Raw genomic sequence first — 22,856 nt, 5'->3', positions numbered from 1 at the left:
GCAGCCTGCCCGTTCTGTTGACAACGACCGGCGGCCTGCCCGCCTGGCCACCGGGCAAGCATGGGCGGGTTAAAAGCGGGACATGTACACCTCTAGTATTGAGAGGAAGAGGAGGAAGGAGGAGATGAATAAAGAGAGATGGGGAACTGGAGACAGATATGGAAAGCAAGCAAGAAGGGATGGATGGGATGGGGGGCAGGTGAAGATAGACAGAGAGAGAGGAGGGATAAGGATGTGGACAGAGAGTGAGAGAGGAGGAGGTGGGAAGAGAAATGGTGTGTAAGAGATGGATAGAGTGATAGGGAGGAGGAGTAGATGGGCAGAGAGTAGAGGAAGAGATTGGCAAAGAGAGAGGAGGATGGGATGACAGAGAGAGGGGGAGGATGGGATGTGCAAACGGAGAGGAGGAGATGGACAGCGAGAGGGGAAGGAGGAGATGGATCAAGAGAGGTTGGAGGAAGATGTGTGTCTGTATGTGACATAAACATATGTGGGTGATACTAAAGGTATTTGGATAGTATATACAACGTGGAGTCACATGGTGCAGCGTCCTCAGATCGCTGCCAAATGCTGAAAGCGGGCACTCCTTAACCCTTTCATGTTTGCTGGGACACACAAGTTCCACTAACTGTGGCCATTATTTAAATCGTTGGGAAGTAAACTACATATTTCTCCACAGGGCTGCCATGTTCTGGCAGCTCTTCTGAGCTCGGAAAAAAGTCTCGGCACTAGAATCTTCATTCTACGGAGGTTGTGATTGTTGGGGTGTGCCGTCGCATGAGTTTTCGCGCCATAGCCGCAATTTCTTGTGTCTCGAAACTGTTCTCGAAGTTTTCTTACTACTACAAATGTCTGGAGTAAGTCTACTCCTTCAAAAACTTATTTTACTTACGAAATTCTTTTTGAGCGAAAATACAATTAGTGGGACGCAAGTGTCCCTAGCAACCATTGTGTGGCCCTATAGTGCTTTTATGTTACTATAGTACTGTACTTCTAGTTCAAATGAATACAGATTTTTTGTGTAACATGTGCTAATAGGTGCACAATATGTGGTTTACAACTAGTACCAATAATTTTCATATCAGAAATTGCGAGACAGCAAAATCTTGGGTTTTTTATTTTCGCTTTTAGATAGGCCAGAAACTTAGGCATTGAAGCTGATGATGATGATGGTAACCAACAACAGATTATTTCGTTTTGTGATCATCTAGATACTCCAAACATCACGTTAGAAATGTGGACAGACAATTTTATCACAAGGCCTGGCAACAACAATGTACATCTAGATTCGTTGACAGACAAAACCATCACTGTTGCGAGTGAAGCTGAACTGAATTGCGAAAAAAATGATAAAACTGCTGATTCTACAGATACAAATTGTGATGATGATGTAATACATTTTGAAGGACTAAATTTACCTTTCATGTCTGACCGAAAACCAACAATAATATTCACTTTGATATACAGTGAATTTGCGTAATTTGAAAAACTATTCGACAACTCTATGATACAACAAATCTGCTTTCAAACAAATTTGTATACCAAACATAAGAATAGTGCACAGTGGAGGGAACTGACAGTTCAAGAAATAAAAGCTTTTCTGGGCATGATCATAGAAATGGGTATTCATCAGTTACCTAAAGCATAAGATGTTACAAAATTTGGTGCCTCGCTGTGTCAAACACAGGTTTCATTTCAAATTTTTGAGTTTACACTGGTATGTCTGTTGTTAATAGAGTGGAATCCAAAGACAAGAATAGTGAAAGGACTCTGTAAATCATTTTTAATTCCAATAGTAATGTTGTTTTTGACAACTGAATTGAGAAACAGAGACTTTATAACTGTGGTACCGTCAGAGGGAATAGGAAAGAGCTACCTGAATTTTTGGAGAGTAAATTACCTCTTCTAAGCTGTGGAGAGTTCATATTTGTTGCCAAATCTGTGTTGCTGCTGTTAAGTGGCAAGCTGTCGTAGGTTGTGTTCCAAAAATGAACTGCATAGAGACAGAAGTGATGACACTTTCTGCAGGACCTGACCATCATTTTGCAGGACAATGCTCAAGTATGTGCAGTGCAAGCTGTTACTGATTTGTTTGACTGATGGGGCTGCTAAGTGCTATACCACCTACTGCACTCCCCTGACTTAAGCCCTCATGAGTTCAACTCGATTTCTAAACTGAAGGAAACACTTCACGGCATTCGCTTCAGAACTGCTACAAATTCGTCAGGCAATAGACTGCACCACTCGAACTGTCAACACAACTAGCACTGCGAAGAGTATCCTACGACTTCCACTTCGCTGGCAATGGGTTATACTCAATGGTGGTGACTACTTTGAATGTCAGTAAAACTTTGAAACATGTATATATTTTGTACGAGCTGTAAATAAATTGTTGCCACTGTCGAAGTTCCAATCCCCGTACACGGCTACCCCAGTATGGTGTACGACACTTGCCCTGCACACACATTACACAGAGTTGCAGAAGAGATGCGATAAGATTACCCTGATGTAGACAAATTAATTTCCTGTGGCAAGAAAATCTATGTGAAAGCTCCACTACGGGTGTAGAAACAAGCACCTCCACTGCCCCTCTCCTGTCAGCCTGTTTTTACAAGATGCGGTTTAGATTAGATTAGATTAGATTAGATTAGTACTTGTCCCATAGATCATGAATATGACACTTCGTAATGATGTGGAACGTGTCAGGTTAATAAAAGCTGTCTATACAAGATTTTACATTAGACAAAATATTACATGACACTCAATAGTTTAATTTTTTTTTTTTTTGTGGTGTTGGGAAATTTCTCACTTACTATATCCAAAAATTCATCTAATGAGTAGAAGGAGTTGCCATTAAAAAATTCTTTTAATTTCCTTTTAAATGCTATATGGCTATCTGTCAGACTTTTGACACTATTAGGTAAGTGACCAAAGACTTTTGTGGCAGCATAATTTACCCCATTCTGAGCCAAAGTAAGATTTAACCTTGAATAGTGTAGATCATCCTTTCTCCTGGTGTTGTAACCATATACACTACTATTACTTTTGGATTTGTTCGGATTGTTAATAACAAATTTCGTAAGTGAATATATATATTGTGAGGCTACAGTGAAGATTTCTAGCTCTTTAAATAAGTGTCTGCAGGATGATCTTGGATGAGATCCAGCAATTATTCTGATTACGCGCTGTTGTGCAATGAACACTCTTTTACTCAATGATGAGTTACCCCACAATATGATGCCATACGAAAGCAGCAAATGAAAACAGGCATGGTAAGCTTATTTACTCAGATGTATATCGCCAAAATTTGCAATGACCCTAATAGCATAAGTAGCTGAACTCAAACGTTTCAACAGATCCTCAGTGTGTTTTTTCCAGTTCAACCCCTCATCAATGCATACACCTAGAAATTTTGAATATTCTACCTTAGCTACCGATTTCTGATCGAAGTCTATATTTATTAGTGGGGTCATTCCATTTACTGTGTGGAAGTGTATATACTGTGTTTTGTCAAAGTTTAATGAGAGCCCATTTGCAAAGAACCACTTAATGATTTTCTGAAAAACATCGTTTACAATTTCACCAGTTAATTCTTGTCTGTTGGGTGTGATAGCTATACTTGTTTCATCGGCAAAAAGTACCAGCTTTGCATCTTCGTGAATATAAAATGGCAAGTCATTAGTATATATTAAGAACTGCAGCGGACCCAAGACTGAACCCTGTGGCACCCCATTCTTGATTGTTCCCCAGGTTGAGAAATAACCAGTTTTTTGCATATTGTGTGAACTGTTTATTTCAACTTTCTGCACTCTTCCAGTTAGGTATGATTTAAACGATTTGAGCACTGTCTCATTCATACCACAGTACTTGAGCTTATCTAGAAGTATTCCATGATTTACACAATCAAAAGCCTTTGATAGATCACAAAAAATCCCAACGGGTGTCTTCTGGTTACTCACAGCATTTAATATTTCATTAGTGAAAGTATATATAGCATTTTCCGTTGAGAAACCCATCTGGAAACCAAACTGACATTTTGTTAAAACTTTATATTTACAAAGGTGTCAAGCTACTCTACAATACATTACTTTTTCAAGAATTTTGGATAAGACAGTCAGAAGAGAGATTGGGTGGTAGTTGTTGACATCAGTTGTATCCCCTTTTTTTGCAGTGGTTTAACAATGGCATACTTCAGTCTATCTGGGAAAATGCCCTGCTTCAGAGAGCTATTACATATGTGGCTAAGAATCCCACTTATTTCTTGGGAACAAGCTTTTATTATCTTGCTGCCAATGCCATCAATTCCATGTGAGCTTTTATTTTGAAAGAGTTCATTATCTTCCTAATTTCAGAAGAAGAAGTGGGTGGAATTTCAATTGTATCAAATGGTGTGGGTAAGGCCTCTTCTATTAACTGCCTTGCGTCTTCTAATGAACATTTAGATCCTATTTTCTCTACAACATTTAGAAAAATGATTATTCAAAATGTTTTCGACTTCCAGCTTGTTGTTTATCAAGTTTCCATTCGCTTTGATGGTGATGCCGTCATCCTGTACTTTTGGTTGCCCTGTCTCCCTTGTAATAATATTCCAAATTGTTTTGATTTTATAATCAGAGGTATTAATCTCAGACATGATGCACATGCGTCTGGACTTTTTAATAACCTTTCTTAATGTAGCACAGTAGTTTTTATAATATTTGGCTGTTTCTGGGTCATTACTCTTTCTTGTTGTTAGATACAGTTCCCTTTTGTGGTTACATGATATTTTTATGCCTTTAGTAAGCCAAGGTTTTTTGCATGGTTTCTTATAATTAGATTTAACTACTTTCTTGGGGAAACAGTTTTCAAATTCTCTTACAAGTGTATCATGAAATAAGTTATATTTTAAATTAGCATCTGGTTCCTTGTACACCTCATCCCAGTCCAACTGCTGAAGATTTTCTATGAAATTTCTAATTGTTGAGTCATTAATTGAATGCACAACTTTGGAGGGCAGTTTTGAATTACTGAATGGAGCTATGTCATATACTGTAACTAGCTGAGCATCATGATCAGAAACCCCATTCTCAACAGGACAAGAATTTATGTTTTTAAACCTATCTTGGTGTATAAAAGTGTTATCTATCAATGTCCTGCTGTCCTTTACTACCCGAGTAGGAAAATTAATGACAGATGTCAAATTGAAAGAACCGGGCAAGACTTCCAGGTCATTCTTCCTATTACACTCTTTCAGTGAATCAACATTGAAGTCCCCACAAATAATAATTTGCTTTCCCCTATTTGACAGATAGCACAACAAGACATCCAAGTTTTCCAGGAATAAATGAAAGTTTCCTGAAGGGGACCTATATACTGTTCTTGGCTATATACGCTTCATGGCTTAATGCTGCTATTACTGCAACAACTACACCAACATTATGGCAACCTCTTGTGAGCTTGATAGCGATGAATCAAGTGCTAACAAAACTGTGGCACTCTTTTGTGAGCTTGCTAGCGATGAATCAAGTACTATCAAAGCTGTGAAAGAGGTCCTTACAGATACCGTGTCTAGAAACTTGGCACACATCAATCTCAGATTTTCAGTGGCATCAAAAGTCATCACAAGACTGGAAGCTACTGGTACTCAATTGTGTGATGCCCTGGATATTGTGCAATATGTGCAGAATGCGTTGGGCCGAGCTCGTTGTCATGTGAGTAACAAAGTGAACAACAAATTGCAAAGTGTTGACTGGCGGAATCCTGGATATTCTGCAATGTACAAACTTAGTGAATGACACAACATTTGAAGACAATGAAAGAAATCTGGTCTAAAGTGACCTTGCACCTTCTGTGATCCTGTGATGTGGAAAGGAACTTTTCCAGATAAAAAACTATCCTCAGCGATCTTTGAAAAGGAAAACCTGAAAGTGCACTTTGTGATCCATGCAGCCCTGCAGAAACTGAAGACTGACAGGACATGTTAATTGGAATACTTTAAACAAATGATGTGTCGTAGCAATAATATGGTTTTATTCTTTGGACAGTTGTAATTATTTTCGCTGTGCTTCGTATTTTCTTCAGACACATGCAGAGATTTAAAAAATTAATGCTAGTTAGTTTCAACGAGGCAAAAACTGAGATATTTTGGAGGTGAATTTTATAATACATGGTTCATAAAAAACCAATAAAGTTGTTATATAAACTTATAAAGTCATATTTTATTTTTCAATTTCATATTTATGTAAGTTTCACGTCATCAGTGTTCGCATATTTCGCAGTTTCTAGCTGATTACAATCCAGGCCCTAATACTGATACATCCTGCACTTGGGTGCTGTGGCGCCCATCCGAGATTGGAGCCGCCAAACAACCGCGTCTGTTGCTTGGGTCTTAAATGGGCCGTGGTTGTGAGAACGTTAGGTAAATGTAAATAATTGTTTATCAGTGAAAAATTTTAAGGAAATGTAGAAACTATGAGATTCAGACTGTTAGTGCAGGCGGCCACAAGTCTGGCTGTACCTTCTGAAGTAGAGCCCACACGTTATGCAGACGTCAATAATAATAATAATAATAATAATAATAACTGTTAAGATATGAATTTATGTAAAACCTTGGATTTCAGCAAAATGGAAGGACGGAAATCTCATTTTGTAAGTAATTAATGTAGCATCTAGGAAGCAGTGTCAACACAGTAATTTGGGAATTAACTGAGAAATGTTATTTCTCTGAACATAGTAATGAAATAAAATTGAAACGGTTTAGCTGACTCCGTTTCGTGAGTGTTAAGAGCATTTGGCGTCTTAACATGTGACCATTGTTTAGTGCATCTGCCATTTCGCTCTGCAACGAATACGCAAAGCCTCTGGAAAAGAGAGGAGTAACGTTTGTTTCGTTTATTCATCTGCGCATAGCCCACTTTGTTCCCATTTTTCACTGTATGTCTACGTGTGTGAACAGATGATTGCGTGAGTATATTTTGAAGTTTACGTTTATACTTTTCTGTCAATGTTTCCTTCGTGACTGCATTACTTTCATAAAATAAAGGACAGCCGCCTTCAGTCACAATCGTGATTTTGTTTCAGTGCATGATGCATTTCGATCTCTGGGGGCTCATCTTCATTGACTTTGACAATCTACATCTATTGTTTTTCCAGATTTAGGTTAATTCTGGTCCTGGTAAGATTACAATCGTATATTACAAAGCACGCACTTTGTGAATATAAGTTTACAATTTGTAGAATTGCAGCATCTTTACATTTGAAATTCTTTGACTGTGCTGTACAACGAGACAAGCATATATGCACACAATGAAGTATACTCGTACTGTGCTTCAAAAACTATGTATCCACCAGTGGGAACAGTTATTTTTCGATTTGTATTAGAATTGTAAACTTATATTCACAATTTGCCTGCTTTGTGCCATACCACTGGAATCTTACCAGTACCAGAATTAACCTAAATCTAGAAAAATAACCGATATAGACTGCTTCAGAGTACCTGAAGATCAGCCCCCAGGACTCGAAATGCACTGTGCATTGAAATAAAATAACGATTGTGACTGAAGGCGGATGTTCTTTATTTTGAAGTTACCTTCTGATGTCGTGGAAAAGAGAGAATTTGTCGAACAGTAGCAGGGTGATAGTCAGGTCAGTGCACTAAAGAAGCAGAGGTGGCAAAAAATAACGTAACTGATAGAAATAACCGGTTACTGAGAAGTAACGGTTACTGTGATAACCGTACTGTGAAACTGCGCGCCATCTGTTGATAAGAACTGTGTACTATACTGTGCGCCTTCATTACTCTTAGCACAAACAATTAAATAAAGTTAATGTTCGAGCGGTGGCTGATAGGAGCTGCAGTAAGGCATTAACAAGTACGGTCCTTCCCTTAAGCCAACGCCTCATATGTCAATTTAGCTTGGACATGTAGTATAAAGAGAGGTACCATAAGGAATTCGAGGAAAATATGGAAATAACTATCAGAGATCGGTATTTTCCTCTGGCAGTTATCATTATTGGCTCACAGTTCTCGCTCTCTGGCAGTTATCGGGCTACCACTACAGGTAACCTGGAAGTTGGTAACGGAATGTCTGTGTTCCTGACACAGTGACTCCAGCCTTAGACCCCGGTGATATTTCAGAGACGATAGTTACTGGAGCGAACAAATATTTACGTACCTCTTCGGAAATAGCCGCTGGCCATCGCGCATGACAAATAACAAGTCAGGAAGTATAACATAATACAGTTGAATACAATAATTACTATCCCCATCATTTGTCAAGAGATTGTCAAAATATACGAATATATTACAGTAACTGCTAATATTTACAGAATTGATACACTGTGAGAATAAAACACAGTTATGCACTTTTAATAAATTTATCGTACACAGAATACCCGATCTTGACTGTTGCAACCAAGTGTTGTCAAAACTGAAATATAGCAGAATTTTTACCTAAGCTGGTCTATCAGTCTCTGTTACGATATTCATCTACAGAGTAGGAGAGGTCAATGGAACCGTCCGATTCCACCCGTCTGCTTCGGCGTAAAAAGGTGTTGTGGTGTGTGAATGTCATTACGGCACGGTGTTTATGAACTGGTTTTTGTGTGTGTGTGTGTGTGTGTGTTGCGGGGGGGGGGGGGGGGGGGGGCTGGCCGATCTAGTTTGCAGTGCCAGAATTTGCTGGTGGTAATTAATTTTTTTTTTCTAGCTGTGATGTTTTGTGTATTTATGGAGTACTGAATGTGATTTAATTTATGTAGGGATGATTGATTTGTGGACTTTTGGGATTGTGGTTTTATTTTTCGCAGTTGTAGGTGTTGGATTTTTGGCATCAGTAGCTGAGGTGGACCTATATAGGTCAGCGGAAATGGCCGATTCCCATTTTCATAGTTGTACGTGTTGACATTTTGGTGTCGTCATCTGAGGTTTACCTACGTAGGTCAAGGGAAATGTCTGATTCCAATTTTCGTGCTTTGAGTTGTGGGTATTTGTGTTTTGGTATGGTCACCTATGGTTGACCTATAGTGTTCAAGGGAAGTGTCCGATTCCTGCAGATTTTTGTTGGTGTAGCAGAATGCTGTATTTTTTTTCTTTTTGTTCTTCATTTTCTGTTTTGGGATCATGGTGTGTTCTTTTTACTAGCTTGTCCTCGCCCTAAAACCCGCAACTTCCCACAGTTGTCCCGTTGGTTTGATTGTATTTTTGGTGGGAGATGTTATTGTATTATTTATATGTATCTTCGTGTTTGTTGCCATGTGTATGTAGTGACGTCATAGACACACTTAAAATAGCCATTTCTGGCATATTGATGATGGGTGGAATCAGACACTTCTGTATCATAAAGTCTTTCAAACACACTGTAAATCGTGCTTTATCTGAAACCAAGTTTTTAATAGTTGCTGACTTGCTGGCAGTTTATTGAAAATGCATGTTCCTCAATACTGGACCCCTTTTGGACCAAGGTAAGTGATTTTAGGTCTTTATGCAGATTGCTGTTCCTATTTCTAGTATTGTTATTATGTATTGAGCTATTCGTTGGAAATACTTGTAACAAATTTCATTAAGGAATAAATATACTAGGAAGCAGTGGTTAGAATACAAAGTTCCTTGAACAGGTTCCTACGTGATGTTCTTGAATTTATACCACAAACGATTTTTATTACACGCTTTCACATGCGAAAAACTTTTGCTACATTTGATGAGTTACCACAGAATAAGCTCCCTTATGAAATAATAGAATGAAAAAATGTGGTATGCCCTTCCCAACTGAATTTATTATCGAGTTGTAGTCCCAGAAATGTCAACCTTTTCGATCTGCATGTCTTCATATGTTATAAACATGCTGTAGCTGGAGAAATCTAGCAGTTTCTAAATCTCACATAAAACTTGGATTAGCGTACTCACAATTTCCCCAATGGGACTATCTTTTACAGCACAGGGGTAAACGAATCTGTCACATTACGTAGATTTTTTGTTGTATTACAAGGCTCACTTTATTCTATTATGTGAGCAGCACAAGAAATTAAGCTTCGAATTTAACCTACAGTACTCAGTTTACATATTATTTCATACTTAAAAACGCACGTTGTTAATCTTTTACTTAAACAGTGCTGTGGCGAAGTTCCGCGTACTTTCTGTTGCAGCTGCGAAGATAATATTTCTAATAGCGACCGATAACCTACAAACATATAATACGAAACACTAATAATCGTTCTAACATCAACTAAAATGTACCCAGAGTTAATAAGCTAAGGTTATGACACGATTCATACGACATTCCTGCCATTTGACACTACTCGCAGTTACACTGATGACTAAACTGATGGATTTCAACTATATTTAACTGTAGCCCCTTGGAGTATTCAGTACTCGCTAGCGAAAAATAACTTGGCAGTTATTAGTAACCATTAACAATAACGTTTATCAAAGAATAACTGGAACTGTGATAACGGTTACTCCAGAATAGCCGTTTGGCCCACCTCTATAAAGAAGGTAGTTGGCGCTCCTCTCATGGTCTGAACTGTAAAGGAAAGTTCCCCCTATCACTGGTCACTGGGAGGCTGGTCACAGCTTGCGTGCCATATGGCACTATGTCACTGGCGACTGGATTGTAACTATTGGTTGTTAGTACTAGTAAACCACTGGCAGATGCACAGGGGCATCTGTATGGAATCATTTATGGGAAGCTTAATTGCAGAATCCCAATGTTTATAGAATGATGTTCATTTTAAAACCCACGAATGCCTAATGATGATGTGTAGAGAAGTGAATTAATAAATTTTTAATTGATTTCTGTATCTACCAATATTCTAAAGTACCTCGAACGGCACCTCCTTAATCCCTAGCCATTACACAAAATTTTCAGTCTGATATTAGAGGAAGGTTAATATTTTTACTTTCAGCCATTATGTTTAGGTAGACGTTTCACAGTCTCATTTTTTACCTATATGTTTGCTTCCTTCCCCAGGGTTGTCTGAACTTGAGTGGGATACTTTGTTCTAATAGTAGCTCTGCGAGAGGTGTTTCTTTTGCCGTAGAACACTGAACTATTCATAATGCATAAATTAAGTTTGATTTTAGAGGATGGTTCCCGTGTGGGGTTGCTGGTCCCTCATCGGGCGCCTCCCCAAGTGGCAGATAGGGGAACATCCTCCAGGGGAACATCCTCCAGATATGGAGGGTACCAGGGAAATAAAATACCTGGGGCGGACCAAAACCAACAGGAATGAGGGCCAATGGCTTGGAAGAAAAGCAGAGGACCCCCAACGATCAACTGCTGCCTTGCAGTCAGTACAGGGATCTACAAAGGCTAAGGACGTTCCCCTGAAAAGGGAACCAGCTACACGGCGAGCTGTAAGAGGCAACCCCTCAAATTCAAATGCTAACAAAGGCATAAGCTGGACAGATATTTTGATGACGACCCTAGCAAACAAAAAAAGGGTAAAAGATATGTACATAGGAACATGGAATGTGCGGAGCCTACACCAAGCTGAGGTCCTACGACAGCTGCTAACGCACGTAAACAACTACGGTATAAAACTATTGGCTCTCCAGGAAATTAGGTGGAAAGGAAATGACATAATGGACTCAGGAAATTTCACAATCTTCTATAGCGGTGGGAGGACGAATACCTTTGGTACAGGCTTTTTGGTCGCTAAAGGACTGAAATATGCTGTAACGCGCTTTGAACCAATCAATGAATGGATGTCCACATTATGATTAAGGGAAAAATTTTTCGACATAACAATTATAAATTTACATGCACCCACAGAGGAGGCAAATGAACAACAGAAGGATGAGTTTTATAGGAATGTAGAGCAGTTGTATGATCAGGCTCCTAAACATGAAGTTGAGATCCTAATAGGGAACTTGAATGGAAAAATAGGAAAAGAAGAGGCTTATCAGCCATCTAGCAAGACAAAGCCTCCATGAAATATCAAATGACAATGGCATTAACGTTATAGATTTTTCTATAAGTAAAAACACGACTGTCAGCAGTACATGGTTTCGACACAAAAATATACACAAAGAAACATGGATGTCACTAGATGGACAAACTAGAAATCAGATACACAGGAGGCACAGATCAGACATAATGGATGGTAGGAGCCAGCGTGGAGCTGACTGCAATTCAGACCATCATCTAGTGAGAATTAAGTACAGGCAAAGGATCTCACTATTGAGTAAACAAAAAAGCCACAAACAGAAAAGTTTTGACATTATGTTTAGGTAGATGTTTCACGGTCTCATTTTTTATCTATATATTTGCTTCCTTCCGCATGCTTGTCTGAACGGCCCAATGTACGATCAAGAAGGTTGGCGTATCTGTACGAATGCAGAATTAGAACAACTTTTTGAAGAACCTGAGATTGTCACTAACATTAAAATAAGAAGACTGCGATGGGCAGGACACGTGGTCAGAATGGAGGAAGACAGAACATGTAAGACGATTTTTGATGGCAAGGCTAGAGGTAGACGCCGGAAGGAACGTCCCATAAAGAGAAGGATGGACGGAATTGAGGAAGATACGAAAAAGCTGGGTGGCAGAGGCTGGAGATGGAAAGCCATGGACCGGATAGAATGGCAGGATATTATGATGCAGTCGAAGGTCCTCCAAGGCCTGTAGAGCTGAGGAGTGGCCCGCATCTCGTGGTCGTGCGGTAGCGTTCTCGCTTCCCACGCCCGGGTTCCCGGGTTCGATTCCCGGCGGGGTCAGGGATTTTCTCTGCCTCGTGATGGCTGGGTGTTGTGTGCTGTCCTTAGGTTAGTTAGGTTTAAGTCGTTCTAAGTTCTAGGGGACTTATGACCACAGCAGTTGAGTCCCATAGTGCTCAGAGCCATTTGAACCATTTTGAAGCCGAGGAGTGGTTGTAGTAGTTTATAGGATGGTTAATCTTTTTTGCCTACAGCCGTTGCGGAGTCTTATTTTTAATTGTCACTTTAACTATATTTTTGCTTCCTTTTGCATTTTTGTGTGAACTTGATATGACACCCTATGTTCCGATAAGTAATTCTGAAGGAGGTGTTTCTTTTGCCGTACATTGTTGACGTATCCATAATGCATTAGTTTATCATGCAGTTCTGTCCTCTCGTAAACTGCCTCTTAAGTTGTGAACTGTAATTTTCGTATATCTTGACGACTCGTCTTTGTATTCACTGTGGTATCACTTGACCGTTAACTTCATCATCTTTTTCATATGTTGGTTGTTAGAGAAAACCAGGTTGTTCAAACGAAAGATTATAATGTGTAGAGGCAGATGAATACGTATACATGGTGGAAATTCCCATCAGCTTTCCATATCTGGATTTTCTTGGAGATACAGCAGATTTGGCCTTCAGCCTACATCTTGACCCTTCCACTGCCGTCCCTCTCCCGATATGCTATTAGAGCAAATGAATCCCTATATGTGGTAGAAATTTTCATTCTTTTTTACATTTCTCTATTTTCTTGAATATAGAGCAAATTATTGAGCCTTCACGTACCACATGTGCTGCCCCCCCCCCCCTTTCCTGTTATGTTACTGCAACTAAATCATATTGCTTAAAGTGTAGATCACGAAGTGCTGAACTGGTTGAATCCTTACATATATGTTGTATTCTTCCTAATTTTCATTTTTTTAAATTATTTGAGTTAGTGAGATTTTCATCTGCCATCCCACCACATGCCCTGAGGCCTAACTTATCGGACCTGTTCAGTCAATCGTTTTACATGTGTATTATAATGAGCGAAAGGATTACCTACTCATACGGGAAATTTCTTCAGTTGCTGATTCAGGGATTTTTTCCCCTTTTGGATGTTGAATGTGGAAATACCCTTGCAGGCTTGATGCACGTCCCTGCCACTAGCGATTGATCTCTGGTATTTGGAATAGGAATAGATTGCAAGGTAGTTAGTGTAAGTTTTCCGAATGTGGATACAGGCGAATGATTTAACTGCTTTCTGACTTTTTCTTATCGTAGTTCCTTACTTTCCAAAAGCTGGGCTGTGATAGCTTATGTGTTTCCATTTGTCTTTCTAATATATTTAATGTAAGTGTTTCTGTATGGAATCATTTATGGGAAGCTTAATTGCAGACTCTCGATGTTTATAGAATGATGTTCATTTTGAAACCCACGAATGCCTAATGATGATGTGTAGAGAAGTGAACTGCCCCTGTTGAATTAATGAATTTTTAATTGAGTTCTGAATCTACCAATATTCTAAAGTACCTCAAACTGCACCTCCTTAATCCCTAGCCATTACATAATCTTTTCAGTCGCAATGATGTACGCGACTCCTTGTGGCGTACCGATATTGAGAGAGAGAGAGAGTGAGTGAGTGAGAGAGAGAGAGAGAGAGAGAGAGAGAGAGAGAAAGAAAGTAAATGGTTACGGAGCAAGTTGGCACATTCCAAGATCAGCCGCCGTTTGTACGTCACCTTCCCTCTCCTCACATGCCCGTCGAGAAGTTAATCTCTTTCATCCGAATTATCCGTCGCACATAGTGAAAAATAATACAACTTTGATTTATGAGCCGGTTCTGTTAAGCGAACGTATGCTGGGCTGTGAATCTGACTGCCACTGCCATACACATGGTCCAAGACGACCGAGGAAGTCAGATACAGTCCCCAGACAATCGCTATTTAAGATCGGGGTCCAAACGAAGTTTCATCAAAAGAGAAACAACCAAACCTTTTAAAATACCACCATCCAAAGTTATAGAACAATGCTTACAATAAACATTGAGAAGTTAAAGTGTGATTTAGATTCTAAGCAGCGGACCTAATGAAGACCAGCAATAAATAAATAAAATATTACATTTCCTGAAGGAAGCATGGAATTATTCAATAACTTTAACATCGATGCTCGTCAGACCCGCTTGCGAGATGAGATATAAACACTGCTACTGATAAGTCAGGAACAAGGAGGACAAGAGAACAAAGGCTGCAGTCGTGGAACATCTCAAGGAAAACTGCCATTGTCACATCAGATGGTGATAAGATAGACGCACTTGGAGGCGCAACACGCCATCAGCTTCAAGGTCAGTAAAGATAGTACCCAGCCGATTTACATGCGTCTGCGGGAGGAAAGTAACAGTGATCTTGTTGAAATCAGAGCCACAATATTCGTCTGAATTAGACTATGGAAATCAGGGTTACCGGAGGTTGATTGTAAAGTCGCTGCTCCCTTATGTGAATCTGTACAGATGTTTATGAAGGCAGCAGCACGCGGGATGAATGGTCCGAATGAATCCCAAATCGAGGGATGTACAGTTCGATATAGCACGAATAAGTACTAATAAGATTGCAGGGTGATGGCGTATACATAGGTACATAGTGCCCTCACTTGCAGTAGTCTTCTGTCGAGAATGAGTAGTAATCAAGCAGCTAATAATCATTATAGTTTGTATTTAAAGTTAATTTTGTTGTATATTAAACTCTTTACACCACTGTAGGCGATGAAAAAAGTTTATTGCAGTATAGCTCATTCCTATCTGTGCCACACTAACACTGAGTCATGGATACCTGTCATTTCTCCTTCTAATATTACTGTTCCCTCCGAACTGTGATTAACTGTTGACAAAAACTTGAAAGGGAATAATTGTACTCTGAGGCTATTGTCAGTCAGCCTGTTTATTTAACGAGCTACCTACGAGTACAACAGATTCTAGAGTTGACACGCTATACTTATTGAAAGCTTTGTGCAGTAAACACCTGTACATCCAATGACGAGTAACCCTAGAATATGATGCCATAAGACATTAATGAACGAAAATAGGAAAAGTAAATAACTTTTTTTTGACATTTTCATCTCCAAACTTTGATATTATCCATAAATCAAAAGCTCCAGAGCTTAGACATTTCATATCTGTAGCATGCAACTTCCGGTTCAGGTTCTTACCAGTATGAACACCCAATAATTTGCAATATTCTCTTTCATTTATTGATTTATCTCCATACGTTATTTCTAATGGAGTGATCAGGCCTTGCGCAGTATGGAATTAAATGTATTGTGTTTTATCTGACATCAGTTACAGTCTATTTGTCATAGGTGTAGGAACACTGTCAGTGAACACTCGAAGTGTGGGAAGAGGTTTCTTGGTCTTCGACACGTCGTTACATGCAGCAGTACGCAACAAATTCACATTAGTCGATACATCCTGTTTGCCAATAGGACTATATTCAGTCAGGTCGTAGGGATATTCTCATGTGAGAGAAAACGACGCCTCTGGTACGTGTCCTATCATCTGTTACGGAAGGTCAGTAAAAAAATTTATTTCTCCATCTTGTGTATCTGTTTCTTCCGCTGTGGCTCACCACTTGTAAGCTGAACCTTCAGTATGACAATGCACCTTCTCGTTGTTCTGCAGTTGAGGGAAGACTGTGATCGGCGGCAGAGCAGTCACTGATCAGGGTGATTCTATATCTGTGCCAATTTGCAATGCAGATTAACTTGGGGGGGGGGGGGGGAGGGGAGAGAAGGGAGGGTAGTTAAGGTGTGGAGGTTAAGGTGGGGAGGGGGATGCTGTTCACTGCTGGGTAAGTGTTTTGTAATTCAGTTGCTCACGTGTGCATTACGTTCACGCGGACGCCAAAAACAACATATTCTTTTACGTGCATTGATACTGTGTTGCGTCAATACCCTTCTGCGCAGACCCATGGAGAAGTGGGCAAGGGAGCTGTCTGTGAAATCCTGCTGCTGGAGCTGAAATACTACTAACACAGCATGGTACAACGCCCCAGTTCGCCATAGTGGTGTGCTAAATTTCCTCATGCAGTGGCCCAACACTGCACTGTCTTGGTCACCTCTGTGACTGAAAGGCAAGGTCGTTACAACAAAGCTGGATAGTGCAACTACAAATACTCGCAGTCAGACCCTAATAAAACCTCATCTTCGACTATGCAGACGTCGAGAAATGCTTCGTGCCAGTCGTCAGTCCCACGTGGGCCAATCAGCTTTTCACTAGATCTAGCCACATCCTCTGCTGGCTATTGGTATACAAGCCACTGATAGACCTGATGGAAGTGGGGCTCAAGGCGGTGGCACCAAGAAGGAACCTCCTCCAACGTGACTCCCTACAGTCCCTTAAGCTGCCCATTCACAGGCCGAATGGTCACCAAAACCCCCTGCTGAGCAGGTCTGTCCCAACACGTTTGTCTTTGTGGGGGATGATTCTATAGCAGTAAGGTTCACTGTTCAGGTCCATCGGATCCACTGGCAAAATGCTACGTGCTAGCCCTGACCATTACTTACCACTCCACAATTCGACCTTTTCCCTTCTGTTTCGACATGGTGAAAGCTACCATGCAACTGGGCACAAGTAGTGTCTGCCACACGGTCAGTCAGATGGATTGCCGACCTATTTAAGCAGCGGGAGGGCAGTGGCGGAGGGGGGAGGGGGGGGGGGGGGTAGGTCGACAGGCTCGTCAGCCTGTGAATGGGCAGCTTTAGCATCTCCAAGGGGCCCTGGGCACAGCTCCTGCACACCAGCACATCACGCGCCTCATGGACTGATGGGAACAGCAGGGTTGTTCAGCACACACTCCTTCTGGACATTTGACGCCACTCTTGTCTCTGCAAGGCCACCCCAGCCACTGCCGCTTCACTGAGGCAACACTCAGCCGCCCTGCATACTCACACTCACATGGGCCAAGCATGATGCCTTGTGCTATTCTGAGGTAGCAACTACTGCCTGGGTGTTTATGCATGCCAACGAGACCTCACCATCAACGTCTGTATGAGTGTCTTACTGAATAAATAATGTACCCAATAATTGAGCTCTTTTGATTGCATGACCATCAGGGAACTGATGGTATGCAACCCATGGCTTATGGTCTTGCACTCGTCATTCTGAGACAATCATCCAGCCATTTAATGGTTCCCTGCTCCCCAGACGCTATTACAACCCCTATAAAAACGAAATATCAGTATGGTGTCAGACGCTTCATTTGTTTAGCTAAGATCTTCCGATGATGATTATTCTTCTGATGGTTTTTTGTTTGTCAGCACAGATCATTAGACCTGTAACACAGGTACTGCAACTGATGATGTGACGTAAATGTTGGTAATTCACAGTCAACAAGGATGCACTATCTAAATTACATTCAAAATTTTTGTATTATTGTATCTAGTATTTGAGACCATGGGGATCACACTTTTTCAGGGTCTGTTTCTCCCTCCCCTCTCCCCCCCCCCCCCCTCCAACAAAAAATCTAACTTCCCATCACCCGACATCGCTTTAGAATATTCCCAAGAAATTGCAATTCAGAGAAATACTACACTTGAAAATTATTCTCCAACAATTTGAGAAGAACAAGTGTAATGCAACTGATTTAAGAACTGTAATCGTATCATAATGAAAACAGCGAGTAACTTAACACTAAAACTGGTGACGGCGAAGAAGATGAAGTTAACGAACTCTGCTACCGTGGAAGCAAAATAATCCATAACGGACAAAGGAAGGAGGACATAAAAAGCAGACAAAGAGGACATTCCTGGTCAAAAGAAGTCTACTAATATCAAACATAGATCTTAATTTTTGGAAGAAATTCCATAGAATGTACTTTTGGTGCACAGTGTTGTGTGGTAACGCATCATGGACTGTGAGGAAGCTGGAACAAAAGAGACTCAAAGCTTTTGAAATGTGGTGTTACAGAGGAATGTTGAACATTAGGTGGACTGATAAGGAAAGAAATATGGAGGTTCTCCGCAGAATCGGCTAAGATAGGTACATATGGGAAACTTTGACGAGAAGAACGGACAGGATGATATGAATGTGTTAAGGCACCAGGGAATAACCTCCATCATACTGGAAGGAGCTGTCGAACATAAAAACTGTAGAGGAAGACAGAGATTGGAATACACCCAACAAATACACTACTGGCCATTAAAATTGCTACACCACGAAGATGAAGTGCTACGGACGCGAAATTTAACCGACAGGAAGAAGATGCTGTGATATGCAAATGATTAGCTTTTCAGAGCATTCACACAAGGTTGGCGCCGGTGGCGACACCAACAACGTGCTGACATGAGCAAAGTTTCCAACCGATTTCTCATACACAAACAGCAGTTGACCGGCGTTGCCTGGTGAAACGTTGTTGTAATGCTTCGTGTAAGGAGGAGAAATGCGTACCATCACGTTTCCGACTTTGATAGAGGTCGGATTGTAACCTATCGCGATTGCGGTTTATCGTATCGCAACATTGCTGCTCGCGTTGGTCGAGATCCAATGACTGTTAGCAGAATATGGAATCGGTGGGTTCAGGAGGGTAGTACCGAACGCCGTGCTGGATCCCAACGGCCTCGTATCACTAGCAGTCGAGATGACAGGCATCTTATCCGCATGGCTGTAACGGATCGTGCAGCCACGTCTCGTTCCCTGCGTCAACAGATGGGGACGTTTGCAAGTCAACAACCATCTGCACGAACAGTTCGACGACGTTTGCAGCAGCATGGAGTATCAGCTCGGAGACCATGGCTGCGGTTACCGTTGACGCTGCATCACAGACAGGAGCGCCTGCGATGGTGTACTCAGCGACGAACCTGGGTGCACGAATGGCAAAACGTCATTTTGTCGGATGAATCCAGGTTCTGCATACAGCATCATGATGGTCGCATTCGTGTTTGGCGACATCGCGGTGAACGCACATTGGAAGCGTGTATTCGTCATCGCCATACTGGCGTATCACCCGGCGTGATGGTATGGGGTGCCATTGGTTACATGTCTCGGGCACCTCTTGTTCGCATTGACGGCACTTTGAACAGTGGACGTTACATTTCAGATGTGTTACGACCCGTGGCCCGACCCATCATTCGATCCCTGCGAAACCCTACATTTCAGCAGGATAATGCACGACCGCATGTTGCAGGTCCTGTACGGGCCTTTCTGGATACAGAAAATGTTCGACTGCTGCTCTGGCCAGCACATTCTCCAGATCTCTCACCAATTGAAAACGTCTGGTCAATGGTGGCCGAACAACTGGCTCGTCACAATACGCCAGTCACAACTCTTGATGAACTGTGGTATCGTGTTGAAGCTGCATGGGCAGCTGTACCTGTACATGCCATCCAAGCTCTGTTTGACTCAATGCCCTGGCGTATCAAGGCCGTTATTACGGCCAGAGGTGGTTGTTCTGGGTACTTATTTCTCAGGATCTATGCACCCAAATTGGGTGAAAATGTAATCACATGTCAGTTCTATTATAATATATTTGTCCAATGAATACCTGTTTATCATCAGCATTTCTCCTTGGTGTAACAATTTTAATGGCCAGTAGTGTAGTTGAGGATGTAGACTGGAAGTGCTACTCTGAAGTGAAGAGGTTGGTGCAGGAGATGGGCTGCATCAAACCAGTCAGATGACTGATGACTAAAAATAAATAAATAAATCGTCACAAACTCTCGCAACTATGAAGCATCAAAATTGACGCAATATATAATGAAAGTGTACACTCACTATTACCAGTGTGTCACTTAGCACTGCAATTGTGAACACAGTTGTGAAGAGTATAGCTATGCGAGCAAGGTCTTGTTTCTTTCATTCATTTCTGCCTAAGTTCAGAAAGTCAATAGGTCTGTTATTTTTTACTTGACGCAGGGTCTATTCTTTCCTGTCTTATTCAATGCCCTGCGGTTTGCGGTCCAACCTCTGGACTCTGGAAACGCTTTGGATTTGTTGCTGGAAGCAAGTATGGCCAGCTTCCTTTTACCTGAGTGGAATGTTCTCCACATGCAGTTTTAAATATAACTTGCAATTATGCAGAATTCATTACCGCTTCGAGACATTAAGTTTTGGTACTCCTTAATTCTCTGAAAGTTAACTGACAGATTGGGAAATTTATACGTGTAAACATATGAACGATTTTGCTAAAGTGAATGTCTTTGGGAGTTGGTCATGACACCATGTCCCCTTGCCACTTAGATTCGCGTCTGTGCGTCACAAAATTGAATTACACGTTCGTTGCAAAATTTTGTTTCGGCAGCTGTTTTGTCACAGGGTCAGAAGAGATATAGAGACGTTATTTCCACTTCAAACAGGCAACTAAGGAAAACTTTGTCCGTTTCAAAGCAAAGTGAGAATTTTGAACAAGCGTCATAAGGAAGTATAACAACTACATTAGACGAAGAAAGTGCAATATTAGTGTGAACTTCAGCTTACATGGCAATCATAACTGACCAGCTAACTGTTAGACAACGGTATATCTCATACAGTAATTACGGGGTAACTATCGTTCATATATCGGTAGAGTCTTAACCTAATGTCTCATTTGAAGAAAGACTGGATAACGAATTCTGTATTCCGAGACTTCATGAATCATCACACACCTGCATTTGCTTCTCAGGGAGACTGGTGAAGACAGCTACGTTCGTCATCTTAGTTGAGGACAATCTTAACACAAACGTATTGAAAGAATCCTGTAATTACAACTACAATAGTGCAATTAATGTAATTTGGTTCATGATAGACATCTGCAGACTGCCTGCAAGTACTACTCGATGAATGACTGTGCAAGTTAGTTTATTTCCTCGTGCCTCCACGAACCTATCTTGCCTAGGATTTTGAGTGACTCATGAAGCGTCGTTGAATACGTGTTGCCTAAAAATGGCCCATAAAAGACATGACTAAAGCAGTGAGTGGCTGGACTCATGGCGGCGTGCTGCCTGATTGTTGCTTGGGCGGTCAGTGTGATCATGCAATTTGCTAGTGGTCAGCACTTGTAACTTCCTGTGCGCAGCAAAAAAGGAGCGAAAATGGATTGGCCAAGCGATAGTTCCGAGATTTTATATAGGAACACACACACACAAGTTCAAAGTGACATACTTTATCCTACATTATTACCTAAGTCAAGGTTGCCAGCCAGGAAACGATTTCCGTATATCGGAAATTTCAGATATTCTACCAGGTGTTAAAATTCGCGATATTCGACATGAACCCTGTCAGCATTGTGTTGTTTCCCAAAGCGGATCACTCTGGCTGAGGCAGCATTCCCCTTCATACGATGGCGCGTGTGTTGTCTGATGGCTTGGGAAAAAAACCAAAATGATACCTTGTAATATAGATCTTCATATATGACTGAAATTCAACGTGATTTAAATTTCAAAAGAAGATCACTATTTTGGCATAACAAAATGTACCGGTATGTATGTCTGGACAAGCTAAAACACAGGATGCAATGCAGTAGTCGAACACCAGTTCAGAAACATCAACGTTAAATAAGAAGTTTTCGTATTGTCTTTGTCATTGTTTCAAGAGCCTCTCCATACTCGGGACATACCTTCAGTGTCCTTGTGATCCCTTGTGTTGTTCATGGTTGTTAACGAATTACTGAACTCAGGAGCGAGTGTAGAGAGGTAAAAAGGAAAACCATTATCAGTAGCGACAGTTCAGAGTACATTTAAGGATACACGTTACTTATAGCGAAGGATTTATCTTGTCTCGAGCTGTGTCGTCACAGGATGCGCAGTAGCGTAAGGACCGCAGCACGGTGATTGCGTAGCCTGTCTTAATCTCGGATACACTGTGAATAACATCTCGAAGTCAGCTGACAAAGATCACACTTTCTGCACAACTTCGGAGATGTTGTACCCTATGCACAATCTGATCGCGATCAAATGTAATTATACCGCGAGTTTTGTTAATATAGCATTCGAAAGTCACGCTGAAGGCAAAGACCTGAGAACATACCGCAGCCATCCAACCGTCTTAATCAGACACTAGAGCCTGGGGGGGGAGGAGTTAGTGATGGGACAACTGACTGGTTTTAGCAGCCGATTGTTTTTTCGTTCAGGCGGTGTTTTCCGTGGATCCAACAATTAAACTAATCTCTGCGGCCACGTCAGCTATATGAATGTTTTCACTCACTCCCCAGGTTTGAGTGGTTTCACTTTATCTGAG

General features: G+C 41.0%; 1 protein-coding gene across 1 annotated transcript in view; it reads right to left on the bottom strand.

Moving 5' to 3' along the window:
- The window catches only part of LOC126485031 (synaptic vesicle glycoprotein 2B-like), a 280,668-nt gene extending 258,398 nt beyond the window's left edge, over nucleotides 1–22,270 (bottom strand). The window contains exon 1 of the mRNA XM_050108635.1: nucleotides 22,237–22,270. Coding sequence (XP_049964592.1) covers nucleotides 22,237–22,270 — 34 coding nt within the window. The remainder of the gene's footprint in view (nucleotides 1–22,236) is intronic.
- Between the last annotated feature and the right edge of the window lie 586 nt (nucleotides 22,271–22,856).

Source organism: Schistocerca serialis, chromosome 6 (assembly GCF_023864345.2).
Source record: "Schistocerca serialis cubense isolate TAMUIC-IGC-003099 chromosome 6, iqSchSeri2.2, whole genome shotgun sequence".
In the NCBI taxonomy this organism is placed as follows: domain Eukaryota; kingdom Metazoa; phylum Arthropoda; class Insecta; order Orthoptera; family Acrididae; genus Schistocerca; species Schistocerca serialis.
This window is presented reverse-complemented; position numbering and strand designations above follow the sequence as displayed.